Source organism: Sebastes umbrosus, chromosome 4 (genome assembly GCF_015220745.1).
Source record: "Sebastes umbrosus isolate fSebUmb1 chromosome 4, fSebUmb1.pri, whole genome shotgun sequence".
Taxonomy (NCBI): Eukaryota; Metazoa; Chordata; class Actinopteri; order Perciformes; family Sebastidae; genus Sebastes; species Sebastes umbrosus.
The window spans coordinates 34,234,355-34,252,091 of NC_051272.1; the positions used below are offsets into that span (position 1 = coordinate 34,234,355).

General features: G+C 40.8%; 2 protein-coding genes across 10 annotated transcripts in view; both read left to right on the forward strand.

Annotated features, from left to right (window-relative positions):
- Positions 1-2,277, forward strand: part of ppp6r3 (protein phosphatase 6, regulatory subunit 3) — a 37,327-nt gene extending 35,050 nt beyond the window's left edge. For all 8 annotated transcript variants that reach the window (XM_037766513.1, XM_037766515.1, XM_037766510.1 and 5 more), the window contains one exon: positions 33-2,277. In XM_037766513.1, coding sequence (XP_037622441.1) covers positions 33-84 — 52 coding nt within the window. In that variant the 3' untranslated portion in view covers positions 85-2,277. The remainder of the gene's footprint in view (positions 1-32) is intronic.
- A 3,037-nt stretch (positions 2,278-5,314) lies between these two features.
- tmem170a (transmembrane protein 170A) lies at positions 5,315-9,818 on the forward strand. Of its 2 annotated transcripts, XM_037768504.1 has the most exons (4): positions 5,315-5,582; positions 7,699-7,869; positions 8,179-8,193; positions 8,291-9,818. In XM_037768504.1, the coding sequence occupies exons 1-4, from the start codon at positions 5,468-5,470 to the stop codon at positions 8,296-8,298; spliced, it is 309 nt and encodes a 102-aa protein (XP_037624432.1). In that variant the 5' UTR covers positions 5,315-5,467; the 3' UTR covers positions 8,299-9,818. The 2 variants fall into 2 exon arrangements, with proteins under 2 accessions (XP_037624432.1, XP_037624431.1); XM_037768503.1 differs by having other exon boundaries at positions 5,327-5,582; positions 8,179-9,818.
- Positions 9,819-17,737: the final 7,919 nt, after the last annotated feature.

Here is a 17,737-nt window from a genome sequence, read left to right on the forward strand (position 1 = left end):
ATCCACATCTCCGACTTTGCATTTTCTCCCAGACTGGACCAGAGTGCCGTATCCTCAGAGCCAGCTGTAAATGGGCCGGCGTGAGGGTTGCCTAATGCCAGCCAATGTCCAGCCTGTTCTGCCATGCAGGGCCCCTCCTCCTGACCAGCCAGCGGAGGGCCACTACTCAGAGCTGTACCAATCACACGCCCCCCCCACCAGGACCAGCAATACTCCCATTGGCTCACCACTGACGGACAGACAGGTGTACAGACACACGATGAACTGAAAGCAAAATGAGAGACATACTCAAATGGATACAGAATAATTTTTTTTCTGCATTTGTTTATATACTATTGTTCTTATGAGGTGATGTGCGACTGATATCTTGCCACTCAAAATTAAATAGTAATGTTGCTATAGTTAAAGAAATGATTGTATGAATAAAATATTTTATAAAAAGAAAAATGTATACAGAAACATAAGATGAATTAACACATAAAAACAGGAATAGCTGATTGGTGTCTCAACCAACCTTTAAGCTGTTGTTACTTGGCTGGATCTGTTATCCTGCGTACTTAATACAACAGTTGCTCTATTTAAAATTGTCACCCACCATTGGTCTGCCTCTGAGCGAAGCTGCTCCTACCAATTGAAACACATTTCAAAAAACACACTCAAAAGTTTTATTTTGCTGCAGGTTATTATTATTTGTAAATGTTTTTTCTCTTGTATTCTTCTGCATTGAGTAAGATTTGACACGCTTTTTTTGGTATCATTTTTTTTTTTTTTTATTTATTATGGAAGTAAGATGATGGTTATGTTTTGTTACTAAAGAGCCATACCAACACACCCTCTCCTCTTCTAGCAGGCTGCATTCATGCTAACTGGGTTCCTACCTTGCAGCTAGAAGGCTAAACAGGAGTGATACAGTATGTCGTCACCACAGCCTGAACTGGGAGCTGTTCATGCATTCTGAGCTTGTGTTTTTAGTCCCAACTAAACTTCTTTAGAACCACAGTCCTCTTTGGCCCAAAACTCTCTTCTTTTTTTTTATCTGAAGTGCTTTTTAGACCAGTGGTTCTTAATTTGGGGGGGGTGGGTCTCCCTTTAGACCAAGTTCTCATTGAGCAAATTGCAGGTTGGAGATGCATCTATACAGCGTGGCACAACTGTGATTTCAGGCAGCTACAGCATTTTAGAGAGCTTGGCAGGAGAGTTAAAGTCAAACTAAACACAAATGAAAGATTATTCTGTGCTCAGCCTCGTGGGGCTAGGTGTGATTCAGTCACTTTATGATAAGAAGAGGACTATGTTACAATTGTAAATGTGGACAGTTGTGAAATCAGCTGCTGATCAAGTTCCAAGCGCAGGTGTTTATTCTTAGTGGGCTTAGTGACAACGCACCATGTCGGCCAATCAAATCAATGTGCGCATTCCTGGTAGATTACTCTGTAATCACTTGTTTACCTGCTAATGTTGAAGGACAGACCCCCACCACCAGCAGACGCTAGTGTTTTGCTGTGATGTTTAATCCAGGAAGTCCAGTTTGAGTAAAGCATCTATGAGTTCAAAGCGTTAAGTGCTACTGTCAGTCTGAACGCATCCTTGTTGCATCATTTTTTTTCTTTGAATCACTACCTCTTCTTAAAAGTCCGCCTTCATGAGGCGATGGATTGACTGGGAAATTTGACTTTGAATTTTCAAACAAACGTAAAAACCTGTCAAGGCTGTGTTCGGACATATTGTAGTTGCCTCTGTGTGTGTATATATATATATATGGCCTTTTAGCTATGGTTTGGTCTTCACCAATTCTTGAGAAAAATGTCTGGCTTTTGAGCAACTTTCTTTTCTTAGCATTATAAATAAAGGACCAACTTTTGCGATGGGCCAATTGTTAGTCTACTGATAAAAAAAAAATGATCGGCAGCAGATCTGTTGCAGCATTACTGCTGAATATCCGTCCACAGTAGATTCACTTTGAGCCCTAAATAGACCATTTACCAACACATCTAAATGGTGTCTTTGTTGCTAGAAATCACACTCCTGTGCAGCGCTTCCTTTTCCCTTCTTTCCATGGAGCCGCTTCCTTTCTGCTCACCAAATGTGACCCTTTTTATTTTTTTTTTCCCCATCTTGGTATCAATTGATTCACTGGTTGGGATTTGGTTCCAAAAGAAAATGTAACTTAAAATTTTCTGTACCAGCATTGGAAAGGGAAGAGGCAATTTACAGATGATGGTACAACCCACTTTTTGTCGGATTATGAATTAATTAAATTTCATCTTAATTTCTGAAGCTAAGTGGTCTTTGCAGATGGTTTCTTGGGCTTGTCTGTCATGACTTAGGTTTTATTAGACCATTATTATTTACACAATCCCATCAGAGGTTTCTGTAGAGATTGTTTCTTGAGTGCTCATTATAGAACTTTGAAAGCTCATTTCCAGACGGTGGAAATCTCCATACAATTACCAATATTTATGGGCTGTCAAGGTTTAAAAGTTCCACTGGAATCTAATGTACATTGAATGTGAAACACTGCATTAGATGGTAATTATTAGTTAGAATGTTACATTCTTCCTGTCTGAGTCTTTTCTGCATTGAAAACCAGTGTAAACGTTGATGGAAACTTAAAATGTAAGCTCGACAGAAGGTGGACTTTGGAGGAGTTATGGATTTTGATGGTGACCATATCAAGAGCGCTGATGTCCGCACCGCTGAGACTTCTTGCAGTCACGGAAAACTTGGAAAAGGTCAGTAATTTATTTTTCTCGTTATTTTTGAACAATGGCAATGGAGGGTGACACTTTAGTTTCCGGAGTAGAACTCGAAAACTATCTAACTTAGGAACTTCAAATTTGGTATGATGGTTGACAGTGTGGTGTAGTTGTGCCTTTTCAGGGTTAGAAGTCCAGGGTGCCCAACATTTTTGAAATTTTTCCAAAAGGGCAAAACCTTTGGTCCTACTTTAGTAGGGGTCAAGCAGTGAGCAGGGGTATGTGAGCCATGCTCACTTTTGCCTTGATTTTTGTTTTTTGCCAGATTTAACAATTTGCGGGTCACACGACCCTGGAAAACCTATTCTGCTCTGATTGGTCAGTGTTTCCGGTCTTCATCAACGCTGTCAGTGTCATTTTTGGACGCCGGGGAACCACTGTAACTGAGTTCAGCTTCACTGTGACCGCGAATATCACCACAATAACCACTTAAAAATCAAATACTTTACAAATTCATATGATCCAAAATCAAAGAGAAATTAAAAATATCGGCAACCAAGATTCATACCTGCAAGAGCAGGCTGTGGCATTTCTATGGGCTAATCGGAACTTTGACCTTGTCTGCCATGTGACGCCTGCTTGAGGTCGCCCTCAAACCTCGACCTCGGCCAATGTTTCTAGATTTTATTTTCGTAGCGAAGGTTAACATGCATTGTTACTCTTGTCATGTTTGGAGGCTACAGTGCGGCATTTTATTTGCTCAGGCAAAAGTGAGTTAGAAATTGAGAGTTTTCTAACCTCCCATTTTGACACTACACACACAAATTTCACACAGTGTCCAGCAGGGTGTCCTATCTCTCACCGTATAAAAAAAATTAAGCGATCGGAGGTACAGTTTTTGACTGGGAAGCAGGAGTATGAGAGGAGTTTAGCTATTAAGTGCAGTTTGACACACACACATTATCATTTTTTCAAGTCTACTTATTCATGCTTTCAGCTAGAAACTCCATTCAAACATTACAATGTTTCACATCTTTCATACATTATGGTTAATATCCAACTTTTAAAGGCAGCAATTCAGTTTAGCATCAGCATTTTCAACAAACCTTAAAATACTCCACATCTTTCATATATCGTTGGTATTATTCAACTTTTCATTGACATTCATACTACTGTAATTAAACCCATTCCCACTTTACCAACTATTCCTACTTCTTAACTTTTACATTTAAGCCAGCAATGCAGTGTAGCGTCAGCTTTTCAACAACCAGCATTCACTCTGCAATTTCTTACAATTACTCTTATTTTACCACAAAATCCTCATAATCTAAAACAGATTAGAAAAACACAAATTATGTTAAAATGTAAATCCTAATATCCACAGAAGCCTTTCTCTAGATTATAAAATAATTCTGGTTATGAGTGAGTGAAACAAACAAACATATAAGGGAGATTTGCATTTGTGTTATTAATGACCTTTCTTGCTGTCGTTTGTGCCACTGTGCATCATTGACATGTATACTGTATATGTCCATGCTGTGCACCATAGACATGTATATACTGTATGTCTATGCCGTGCACCACAGACATGTATAATGCATATGTCCATGCTGTGCACCATAGACATGTATATGTCCATGCTGTGCACCATAGATGTGTATAATGTATATGTCCATGATGTGCACCATAGACATGTTTATATGTCTTTGCTGTGCACCATAGACATGTATATACAGTATACTGTATATCTATGCTGTGTCTATGTCTATGCTGTGCACCATAGACATGTATATACAATATACTGTATATCTATGCTGTGTCTATGTCTATGCTGTGCACCATAGACATGTATATACGTATACTGTATGTCTATGCTGTGTCTGTGTCTATGCTGTGCACCATAGACATGTATATACAGTATACTGTATGTCTATGCTGTGCACCATAGACATGTATATACAGTATACTGTATGTCTATGCTGTGTCTATGTCCATGCTGTGCACCATAGACATGTATATACGGTATACTGTATATCTATGCTGTGTCTATGTCTATGCTGTGCACCATAGACATGTATATACGGTATACTGTATGTCTATGCTGTGTCTGTGTCTATGCTGTGCACCATAGACATGTATATACAGTATGCTGTGTGTCTATGCTGTGCACCATAGACATGTATATACAGTATACTGTATGTCTATGCTGTGTCTATGTCCATGCTGTGCACCATAGACATGTATATACAGTATACTGTGTGTCTAGGCTGTGTCTATGTCCATGCTGTGCACCATAGACATGTATATACAGTATACTGTATGTCTATGCTGTGCACCATAGACATGTATATACAGTATACTGTATATCTATGCTGTGTCTATGTCTATGCTGTGCACCATGTCAAATGCCACTGTATATATGGGTCAAATGTTCCCGGAGTTTAGCCTCTAAGGCAACCTACTTCCTTGCGACATACAAAACCAGCTCTCCCAACTTTCCACGTTAAGGGGAAATTATAACTGACCATTAGCATTAATATTTACTCTCCACAGCATTTATTGTGCAGTTAGGCCAGAAGCGCTGCTACCTGACAGACCGAGCTTGGGGCAAAAAGCCGGCGCTTCGTGACGTCAGAACAAGTTGTGTTGTTGACAGCTAGCTAGCCCGATGCTAGCGAGGCTTCTTGCGTCAAACCCCTCAGCGCCTCTCATGGTTCCTCCAGTGGGTCGGCCACCTTTCATTCATGCGGTGTCTGGTATCAGAGTGAGACATGCAGGATAGGTACAGCGAGGTCGGCTTCGTCCAGCAAATACTCGGCTTGAATTTAGTGCCGAGGAAGAACGGAACATACCGAGGAAACGACACCTCTCTCAACGACTTCTCAGGTGGGCTAACGAGGGCTAGCGGGGCAGCTAACGAGCTACAGGCGGTGTAGCAGCGCTGTAAGGCTGTATATAGTATAGTATACGAGAATGAATCTCACACCGAGTCACGTCTGGTGGTTTACTTTGAACTAAAATGTGAAACGTTCATTAAATGTCTCGTTATCTCCACCGGTTAGTTATTGTCCGCGATAGCATTGTTTAGGTAACGTTACTGTCTATCTGTGAAGCTAGCTAGCTACTTTCCTCTCAACGTTGTTTTAATAGTCTGAATGTTTCCAGGAGATGATGGTTAAATGTGTGTTACAATCCCAAACGACGTTTTAAGCAACGTGTCTATTCGACTAGTATTATGAGAAGATAACGTTGTATTGTTCCTAGCTCTTGTTTATGCTGTTTACTGTATGAACATGGAAGTTAATTCAGAAGTGTCTCGCTAACCGTCTGCCTGTAGCTATTCTTGTGTATAGCTAACTAACAGATGCGTAGTAACGTTAGCGGTGTCAGTGGAAGAGACTAGCAGAAGTGTCCAGGTGTTAACAGCGGGGGGACACAAATGCACCACATCAGTAACGTTACTGCTGCTTAGAAAGCCTGCAATGTGCAGGAAATAGTGCTTTTGTTGTTCTGCCAGAGATGTTACTGCAATTAAACCGTGTTTATGTTGCATTGAATGGTTCTTACATGTCACCATGAGACTGTATATATCCGATAGTGTGGGATACTGGTTAATGCAGACAGTGCTGTGCTGTGATACACACAGTATCTCAACCTGTGCCTTGCCCTGACTTAAAGGGTGAATCACATTTCACTGATAGTTTCCACCATTTTTACCATTGCAGCTGAGTACATTGAACAAATAATGTAGGACTGCAGCTAACTGTTTTCATTATCGGTTAAAGGGACTGTTTGTAAGAATCAGAAATTGCTTGTTAACAGCGACACTTGTGGCCGTTAAGTCAACGAAAGCCAGCGTCCTGTTGCTCGCGCTTGTGCTCGCTCTACATAGACATGAACAAGCATCGGTCAAAACAGTGGGGCGACACACGTCAGCTAAAACCACAATATCTCTCTTTATTTCAGCTGCTTGGCAGTAATGTTAGCTGACCAAACGAAGGTCTCTCCATGAATCACTGCTGATTCTAGTGTTGGCTTTTCCTGCTTCAGCCTCCCGACCGCGGTCAGAGGAAACAGGGGAGACACTGGAGTTTTGGTCGGAGACGATAACGTTTCTCTCTGTGGAGCCCCGTCACTTCACGAGACACGGAAAACCTCTGTTGGTCTGGAGGAGCTGCAGAAGTTATTTCTGCACAAACGTCCACTGTACATTCACTAGATATTCTCAGAGCTAAACTAACTCTTCTGCAGTGTGGAGTGTGCACGTATAAACGAGAGAGGAGAGCGAAATAGCGAGAATGAGCGCGGTGTGTGAGTGAAGGCAAGCAGGCAGAGGAGCAGAGTACAGCAGAGACTCCGGCCCTGGAGACCAAAGCTACAGTCTCCCCCACGTCCTCCGACCGCGGCCAACACTGTTTAACAGACGGGCTTCACTAGATATAACTTTGCGGTTTTGGTGCTTCCGTGTATTTTGTGTTGGAGTCTGAGTCTGAACAGCGTAGCCACACGCGAGCGCGCATGGGACACCGACCCGCAATGATTTATACATGTAAAAAGTTACAAACAGTTCCTTTAATTTATTTTGAAATGTCTTCTATACAATGTCAGAGGTCCAACCCATTGTCAGTCTGGACTACTTATCTTTATGTTTAATTATATACTGAAGTATCTCATCATGGCTATCCATGTATTACCATGGACCAACTTTTGGAAAGTAAGAAAATCCAGTAATATAAAGTAGTCATGATTAATATCGATTGAATGCGTTAATGGCTACTGTATTGGTGTGTACATTTTGAAATGTCCGTTAATGTGACGAGGAACATATGAGTTTTCTTTTTCTCCAAGCGTAGTCCATTGTGTTTTTTTTAGCAATTTTAGGTGGGGAACTCTACTGGAGGAATGAACACTGATAGTGCACTGAGGAACTGTACACAATTTGTACTTCTGATTGGCATGAATTTATGTGTGTCCAAATGATTGTGTGTGTGTGTCCGTCCAGAGATGTGGTACGGAGTGTTTCTGTGGGCAGCGGTCTCCTCCCTGGTCTTCCACCTGCCTGCAGCACTGCTCTCCCTCGCCACGCTGCGCCAGCACAAGATGGCCCGATTCATGCCCATCGCCATCCTCCTCATGGGCATCGTGGGACCAATTTTTGGGGGAGTCCTCACCAGTAAGTCATCTTATCTTATCTTATTTTATCTTTACATCCTGATGAGCATGTGGCTCCTTGCATGGTAGCCATGAGTGCCATCAGTGTATGAATGTGTGTGTGAATGCTGACATGTAGTGTAAAGCGCTTTGAGTGGTCAGAAGACTAGAGAGGCGCTATGTAAATGCAAGTCCATTTACCATTATTCAATTTGCCTGTCTTATGGAAAATAATTTGTGGCGTAAAAAGCCTTGTTAGCTTATCAGAGATTAGATTGAACAAAACAAGACATCTGTTGAATAATGTGTTTTCTTTTCTTTTTTTTTAAAGGTGCTGCCATAGCAGGTGTGTACAAGGCAGCAGGAAAGACGATGATCTCTTTGGAGGCTCTTGTTTTCGGTGTAGGACAGTCATTTTGTGTCCTCATCATCTCCTTCCTCAGGGTACTAGCCACCCTTTAGCAGTACTGAGGCCCGCCTGGCTGGCCCTGATGCTGCCGGGTGAGTTCGACACCAGTCGCACTTTCTCTCGACGGGTCCTGAGTTTAACATGGTACAAGGACTAGATCCCTGGCAAACCCTGCTGGGACGCATGTAAACCAGTAAGGCCCGGGACATGATGTCATTTCCTACTGATGGACCAAGACCAGGGCAGATTTTATTCAACTATCAAAGAAAGAGCAGTGTGTAAAGTGGAGGTGTGTGTTATGCAGCACTAAGGCTTCTGACTTGCTGTCTTTCTGTCTGTCTGTCCGTCTGTATGATGTCCACTGTGGGAAAGCACAATGCTGCATTCACATCACAGAGCTTTGCACTCATTCCTGTATGATGCGAAGGCAGCAGGATGCTGTTGTCCCCTGTTGCCGGGGTTACAGGTTAGCAGCAGGATGACACTAACCTTTCTCAGGGGCTGTGTGTGTCTCTCTTTCACTATCAGTCTGACAACAGTTTGACTCCATGCAACGACTGCACAGAGACAGAATAACAGGGTGGTGAGTCAGGAAGATGATGGTTATATGCAAGATTCTGTCTTTTTCCCCTTGAGGCCTTAATTTCTATTTTCTAACTTCCAAAGTGGTGTTTCTCTTCAGGGCTGTCTTTCTTTAACACTGTCTCTTGCTGCTCCTTTTGTTCTTCCTCATAGTTTTCTGTTCAAATGAATTCAAGTCCGACTGCCTGTGTGTTATTGTTAATTCCAAATGAGTTAGAAGCACCTACAAAATGTTCCCTTCCAGCTTTCTCAGCTAAGTTATTATAGACAAGCATACAAGTGAAGCAGTTGTTTTAGATCTTGTTTTTTATTTTTTAAATTCTGCCCTGCAGACGCAGCCTAGAGAATGTCTTCAGTTGCTTGGTTTGTTTGTTGGTTCTGAGTGAGTAGATGAGCGGTAATGAACACAGGCCACCACTGTGGTCACATTACTAAACAAGAAACTTCTTTTCTTTTCTCTCTTTGAATGATAGTATGTTTGACACGTGTGTCATTTTGTGACACTGAACTGATTTGTATATATATTCTAAATTATTTGCAGGTCTTTATAGCTTTTCAATCCTTATGACCAAATATGTTTTGCTTATTTTTCTGCACTAAATGTGCATGCGATGGTTCAACAGAAGTGTACTACCTTATAGTTTTTCATGGGCTCATCAAATTCCCACAGTCTTCAGTGACTGCTTTTAGTTGCTTCTGGTAGCTGCTGGGCAGGTGCTTTTCAATCAGTATCATGTGCAACTTGCATATACAGACATAGGTGAGCTCTACATGGACTACTTTTATTTGTAAAAGAAAAAAGATGGAGCTGGCAAGTTTGTGTTTTAGCAACTACTGAGAACTGATTGAAAACTGGCTGCTGACACCACTACCACTAAAGTATTTATTGTTGGCCAGTTTCTCACAGTGATTTTACTTTGGTTTTTCATGTGATATTTAATGTTTGTATCTTTGTCTTGATGAAAAGCTGCTTCTGTCAACACCGTGTTGGTTCATTTCCACAAATCAACATGTTGACACAAACTATTTTGGCATCAGCCACACACATTTGGTTCCATTGAGTTTGATGAAAAGTCTTCTCTTGACTATAAACAGGGCTAGATGATTGAGCTGTGGGCCCCCCAAGTTAGTTTTAGAATTTGAACATGCACTCTGTGAGCATAGCATCACGTGAAGCATCATAGGTCTCTACAAGACGGGGCTTTAAAATTGGGTTAAATTCAGGGGGCCAGCTTCAGGCCCATACAGTTAGATTGTGCTTTAAAGGTGCATATTTCAAAACGAATATGCAAGTAATCCAATGACCACAGTCATGTAGTGAACCTGGAGCTTTTGAGGGTATTTTGAAGCCGTTGCCAGTTTCACCCAGTTAAGAATCCAGTCTAGAATATGAGTGAAACAGAAACAAGACACATGGCAAAAATCACAGGGGCCAGATGCATAAAACTCCATGCAGATTCACAACTAAAACGATTTGTACGCACAAAGACGGAAACATGCAGACCCATTCTTTTTCGTCAGATTTATAAAGCCGCACGTAGGTCTGATTCTGTTGTATGAAGCTCAGTCATTGTGGAGCTGGGCGCACAAGCCTCATTTCCACTCCCCCAGTTTCCCATAAATGGAGGTAGAGACACCCTTAAACATCAGTTTGCATATCGATGCTAGTGCCCGCTCCACCTCTCATTATACCTACATTAGTGAGGTTCTCCAACAGCACCACAACAGCTGTGGCTATTTATAGCGTCCATACCACTAATTCATCACATGTAGCTGTAAACCTGTGGCTCCGGAGTCACATGCATCTCTTTAGCTCCTCTCCAGTGGCTCCCTGTGGATTTTTAAAAATGGAAATGAATAACTGTTTTTTGTTTACATTTTCATTTTTATTTATCATTGTTGTAGGTCTATGGTATGATGGAGTGTTAGGGCCACGTTGAGGAAAAAAAAAAAAATCTGAGATTTCGAAAATAAAGTCATAGAATTTTGAGTATAAAGTCATAGGTTTACGAGAAAAAAGTTGTAATATGGGAATAAAGTCATAAGTTTAAGAGAAAAGAAGTCGTAGTATTATGAGAATAAAGACATAACATTATAAAGTAGTAATTTGACGTGTTATTTTCTTTTTTCTCGTAAAGTTATGACTTTATTCTCGTAATATTACAACTTTTTTTCAGGTAATATTATGACTTTATTCTGGAAATCTCTGATTTTTTCCCTCTTTACAGTGTAAACCATCATCACGGTGATGTACAGTATATCGGTCATCATTATTAAACATCAGAAGGACGATCAATGATTTATTTATCAAGCTCATAATGAAACAGACTTTACAAATTGCTTCACAATTCAAGATCGAATGAAAAGAGACGACTGCTCAAAAGTAAATAAAAAGTGATCAAATTCATCCCTCCTAAATCTTATAAATGCACCTTTTGATTTACATTTTATAGAACAAAAACACAAAACCAAATAATAATCAGGTAAATTGGCAAACAAGCTAAACAATGTTTTTTACTGTAAGGCTGCATCTCTCACTTTAGATTTAATCTTCTCCTTATCACATCAGCCACAGCTATCTCTAGAAAACTGTGTACGCTGGTCTGAAGTCTGTTCTTCTTTTAGAAATACCAGTTTAGGTGTGTGGGTGGGAAAATGGCGTTTGCACGGTTTCTACTAGTACACATCCTTCATAGATCTGGCCCCAGGTAGAATCTGTGAAGCAGAGTTTCTGTTCAGTCACATTCAAAATGTTTCTTTCTTCATGTTTTATTTTTAATTCTGGTGCGGATTGTTTTGCACATTCCAATTGGAAATGTTGTTTTCCTACATTTCGCTGCTTATGACATAATAATCTTAATGATCCCAGTATTGAGAGCCCTTTTAACTCATGCAGAAGTAAAGAGAGAAAACCACAGTTCTTTTTTATAATCCCCTCCAAGAATTTCTTTAACCCTTCAAACCAAAGATGGCTTGAATTTTCCATGTGCACCCTGTACTTCACTAGCTTACCCTTCAGTTCTGTTAATCTGAAAGAATTGTCTCAAAGTGCATGCAAATGTGCAGCAAATCAAGAATGTTCGGCTCACGTTTCAATCTGTAAAGCTAGGAGAGGCCGTGATCAGAAAATAACTTTGTGTATAACTTTGATAACAGCACACTAAGATTGTAAGGACGAGAAGACTGCAAAAGTCCAGCACCCATGGGACCAACAATGGGACAGGAATTGTTTGTGGACAGTGCCCAAAACCGACTTTAGAGACCAGCAGGACGGGATGTTTTTGCTTTCGTCTTCTTGTAGATAAATTTTTAATGGTGAGATTTCCTGCCACACCAAAACCACTAACTTCTTCAAAATTTGTCATTTCAGTGAACATTTGATTTTTCTTTTCATCTGTGAAAAGCTCAGTGTGTGTGTGGCATTGCACTGTACATACTTTGGAAGGAGTTAAATGAAATTCCACATTATTGTTCCTGCAAAGACTTGGCGATGCAGTGGAAAATCAAAGCACCTCATTGAAATATGTGGCTGATGCAGAAACAAACGAGCCTTGTTTGAAATGACCCTTGGCCTTGCTTTTACGCTCTACATTTTGGAGAATGTTTATTTTTTTATGGTGGTGTAATTTAGCTCTTTGAGCACGTGTGTGTGTCCTCTCTGGTTCTGTTACAGCAGCACATATTGTAAACCTTGACATTGATAGCTTTGGTCTGGATATTTTCTTCAGCGAGTACTTAACATTTTTTTAATTTGGGTGGCCTGTGTGCGTATGATTACAGAGCTTTCAGAAGGTTATCTGTCTCTGTACTGGACACACAGTCATATCAGTCTTCTCATCTGACATGAATAACAACATGAATTTCCCATGTTGCATTCTTGTATCAGAGGTCAAAAGCAAATGCTTTTTTGTGAACCGTCGATGACCCCAGTAAATGTCCAAGCAGACAGACTGGGCTGTCTCAGAGTCCTTTTACGTTGGACTCCCAGATGGACTTAAAGTCCCTGTAGAAATGTTCCTGAGGCTACTTAAAGCAGGAGGATAAACCAGGCAAGACACTGTCTTCACTAAAAGTGTTGAGCCAACACTATTAAAGAACATTACAGTAACACTAATGAAAGCAGCTGTACAAAAGTCCCCTCTCAATCGGTACATATACTAGGCCTATTTCTACTAGGAAAAGATAAGGAAACGGTGGATTATTAAAAAATAAAATACTAATAAGTCACATTTATGAGATGTCAAGTCAAAATTGTGAGATTTATCATTTCTGTTAGTTGCCAGTTTATCAGACGGCAGTAGTTTTAGCGAGGTGGACCTAATACAACAGTCCTGCTATAAACCCTTCTTTCATGAAGGTTATAGTCTGACTCACAGGATGTAGACTGTGGGTGTAAGTCGACCATTGGTCGTGCATTTCATGCTAAAATCGAATGGATTGTTCATTGTGCCACACCCCACCCCTCCAAAAAATTTCATTCAAATCCATCACGAACTTTTGGAGTAATCCTGCTAACAGACAAACAAACAAACCAACGCTGGTAAAAACATAACCTCCTTGGCGGAGGTAACAAACAATGAGCATCATAACCTTCATAAAGGAGGATTTATTGCAGGATTGTTGTATTAGACTACATTATGTCAGGTTCAGACTACACGATATCAGCCCGGTTGTAGCCTGATCCGGCAGACGGAGGGTGTCTACTCAGATCGGGAACGAAAATGTGCCCGACAATTGCTCGTTTTACCCCGTGTAGCGTATCAAAGTGGACGACCTCACGACGTCCCAACAGAAAGATTAGCATGTTAAAAACAAATTTTGCCTTTCACGACGTGTTCCTTCACTTCCATGACTTTGACCAATAGGAGCATAGAGCGCTCTCCATGCACAACTGCAAAAAAAAAAAGGACTGATGGTGCTGCCAGGTGGAACCGTGAATCAGAGGAAAGGTCACAGTTTTTCTTTTTTGTTTAGGCTTTTCTGAACACAAGACAGCCAGCATCATACACACTGCCATTGCTTGTATACATTCCTATTTTGGAAGTCGGTTCCTAGCACCTCCTTCCCGATGACATCGTGCGTATCTTGAAGGATGGCAAGCTGTGATTGGTCAGGGACCAACGTGTAGTCTCATGTGACGTCTCTCGGCCAAGCGGCAAGAATTTGGACTCCATAATGGCCTACTCTGACATAGTGTCCATTGGAACAGTCAAAAATATTGTGTAGTCTGAACCCGGCCTTAGTTTTAGCTAGGTAGACCTAATAAATTAAATAAACTTGTATGTCAAAATTGAGACATGTTGAGAGATCATAATTTTGATAAAGTCTTAATTTTGATCCTCTCATAGTTTTGTTTTGCCATTAATTCATTCTATTATTTATTTTGTCATCCCCTACATTTTTACATTTCTACTTATGTGTTTATTTTTCTGGCAGAGCTGGGCTTCCATACATGCCAGTTGTCCCGTAAAAAAACAATTAGTTTTGAAAATGCCATCAAGCCCCGACTCCCTAGGGCGTTTCTCACAATTCCAATTTTGTGCCGATTTTGATGCAAAATATCTGTGATCTACAGCCAGGCAAAGTAAATGTGGGAATAAATAGACAAATGTCAAGGTAAAGCTGAGAATCTGCTGTAATAGAACCATTTATTTCCACACAGTTTGGTCCACATTCCTGGACTGATTTTGTTCCATTTTTACCAGATTAAAAAGGTTTTAAAAGTTGATTTTAAATTAAGTGCCAATGGTTAATATTTTCATGGAATAAAAAGGTTTCAACTATTGTGTTGTGTTGTGGTTTGTCTTCATGTTCTCTGTCTCCCTCTAGTGGTGGGAGCTGCATGTAAGAAAGCTGTTGTCATTTAGGAGATTATATTTGCATTTTACACAAAAAACGAACTATGAACCCGTGTTTTATATTCCCCCATTAAGGGGAAATATGTCATGACGTAACGGTCACTTTGTTTTCATTTCAACTTTAAAAGTAAAATGCGTAACGAACCAGTGAACTGGCTGTCACAGCTTCTCAGAGCAGACTTAGGAGAAACGGAAGTGCTGAATATATCTATCATATGACAAATATTTCCTCCTCTGGGGAAACAGTTTTGGACAACTTTACAAAATATATAAGATATGGTTAAGTAGTGGTAAATACTGTGGTATTCATAAAGTGACGTTTACATCATATGTATCCAGTAAACGTATTTAGACTGGATGTTAATATACTGAATATTCTTGTGATTTTTGTGTATTAGAAAAGAGTTTGTTTTTTACTAGTTCATATATTATAATAAAAGAGATGGATTTAACATTCTATGGGGGAAATACTGAGCAAAAGATCAAGACAGATCTTCTGTTTCAAAAGCAAAGACAGAAACTTTACTTTCTTCGTACAGTAGGTTTTATTACAATACAATAATACATCCAATAAAGGTGTTCTAATACTTCAATGTCAGATTCACAAAATGTACCTATAATAAAATCAAACGTCTGGTTAAGGAATTCATTACATTGTCCTATTTTGTTACTAGTAATTGTTTTAAAATGCTCTTTTAAATTTCAGAGTGCATCAGATACTTTCTACTGATTCACGTGATGAGTTCCCCTTGTAAGTAAATATCAGGTATCAGTGGGCCACTGGAACGTCTCCTGTGAGAAACTATCCAGTCAGGAGACTCAACATTTGGATTTGCTAATAAATGAAGAGCCGTTCGTGAAAACACGTACAGTATCTGGAGAGTTTCAATAAAGTTTGACCTGCTGTCTGTGGCCTTCTCCTCGTCATCTCCTACAACACCTGCTGATGATTAATTCATTATTAATGCCAACACTCAACCAAGACCCGTGGTATCCCAGTGGTTCACTGAGGTCATGTATTTGGTACACTATATGGCCCAAAGTCAGTGAACACCTGTTCTAATTATTGAGTTCAAGTGTTTCAGCCACGCCCGTTGCTAACGGGTGTATAAAATCCAGCACTTGGCCATGAAATCTCCATAGACAAACATTTAGAATTTAGAAGAGCTCAGTGACTTTAAACCCGGCGCTGTCATGGCACCTTTGCCACAAGTCACAGTTTGTGAAAAGCTTGTGAACTTTCTGCCCCGTCAACTGTTAGTGCTGTTAATGTGAAGTGGAAGTGCCTACGAAGCCACGAAGTGGTAGACAACGCAGACTCCCAGAGCAGGCCCAACGAGTGCTGAAGGGTCTGTCATCTGTTGCATGATCACTCACTACAGAGTTCCAAACTGGAAGCAACATCAGCAGACAAGCTGTGCGTCGGGAGCTTCATGAAATGGGTTTTCATGGCCGAGCAGCTGCATGCAAGCCTCAAATTACCGCACGCAATGGTCAAGCGGTGGTTGGACTGTGGAGCAGTGGCGACGTGTTCTTTGGAGTGATGAATCATGCCTCACTATCTGGCAGTCCGTTGGATGAATCTGGGTTTGGAGATGCAGATAGCGAGCCAGGCCTTCCCGTCCAACATCAGTGCCTGCCCTCACAAATGCTCTTTTTGCTGAATGAGCACAAATTACCACAAATACAGACACACCAAAATCTTGTGGAAAGTCGTCCCAGATGAGTGGCGGCTGTTCTAGCCGCAGAGGGGCGTCCAGCTCCATATTAATGCCCATGGTTTTAGAATGGGATGTCCAACAAGCTCATATAGGTGTGATGGTTAGGTACCCACTGATTTTTGATCATATAGTGTAGCAGCCAAGGGGATATATAGTCAGTTCCAGTATGTTTTAAAGCTTAAAGTGGCAATAGGCAGTATATTTTTGGCATCATTGGGCAAAAAATCCATAATAACCTTTCAGCATATTGTAATTCAAGTGTTGTGAGAGAAAATTAGACTTCTGCTCCTCCTCATGGCTCTGTTTTCAGGCTTTAGAAAATCGACCCCGTGACGGGAGACTTTGACCAATCACAGGTCATTTCAGAAAGAGAGCGTTCCTATTGGCTGTGTTCCGGTCATGTGACCAGAACTTGGCGTTCCTTCAACAGATTTCACAATGGCGGCAGCGTCACAAACTTTCTCATTTTACAGCTAAACCGTACACTACAAGATGATTCTGAAAACATTTGAGGAGAGAAATAGGCATTAACGTAACAGAATATTGATTCATATTTGATCAGCGCTGCCTAGTTTGACCGTTTGGTCGGAGTTCGCGAGTGATTGACATAGATGGCAGCTGGACAGCAGACCTCAGATCAGCTCTTACTGCTTGTTTTTCTCCGGTTTGTGAAATCTTGCAGATGCCATTAGGAGCACCGGAGGACACAGAGGAACATGATTTTTTTCAGGTTATCTGTTTCATGTACTACTGTCACGATATAGTGACCGTTTTATAAAAATAACTTTTTTTAATCATATTTGCTCCAATCTCGTCTACTTCAGCTTTAAGGGAGGAAGGGAAATAACTCTGGATTCAGCTATTAGTGCGTTTTACTACTTTTAGGACCTAATGATTTAGGGATTTAAGGATTATTAGAGTGTTCGCACTGGGGAGTTGATTCACCTAAAAAAAAATGATCCGCTGAGTTCCAGACGTCTCTTTCCCAATGTAAGTCTATGGGAAAAAAGTATTTTTGGGCCCAATGACATCACGTGACGTACACAGAAGTTGTAGTACCGCCGTTTGGCCACTACGGATATTGGGATCAATGACCGGCGCTCTTCCTGGGGGCTGGGGGTTCACACGGCTAATGGGTCTTTAAAAATGGTGGTTGCTGGTGCTGCATTGGCTCATATGTTCGACCAATCACCGTGCACTAACATCACTCACGGTTCCTCTTGTGCTGGGAAAGAACCTACTCTGAAATAGGTTCCGCAAAACTGCGTTCTAAGAGCGACGATCGTTCCTTGTTCTTGCAGTGCGGACACAATAAAAATG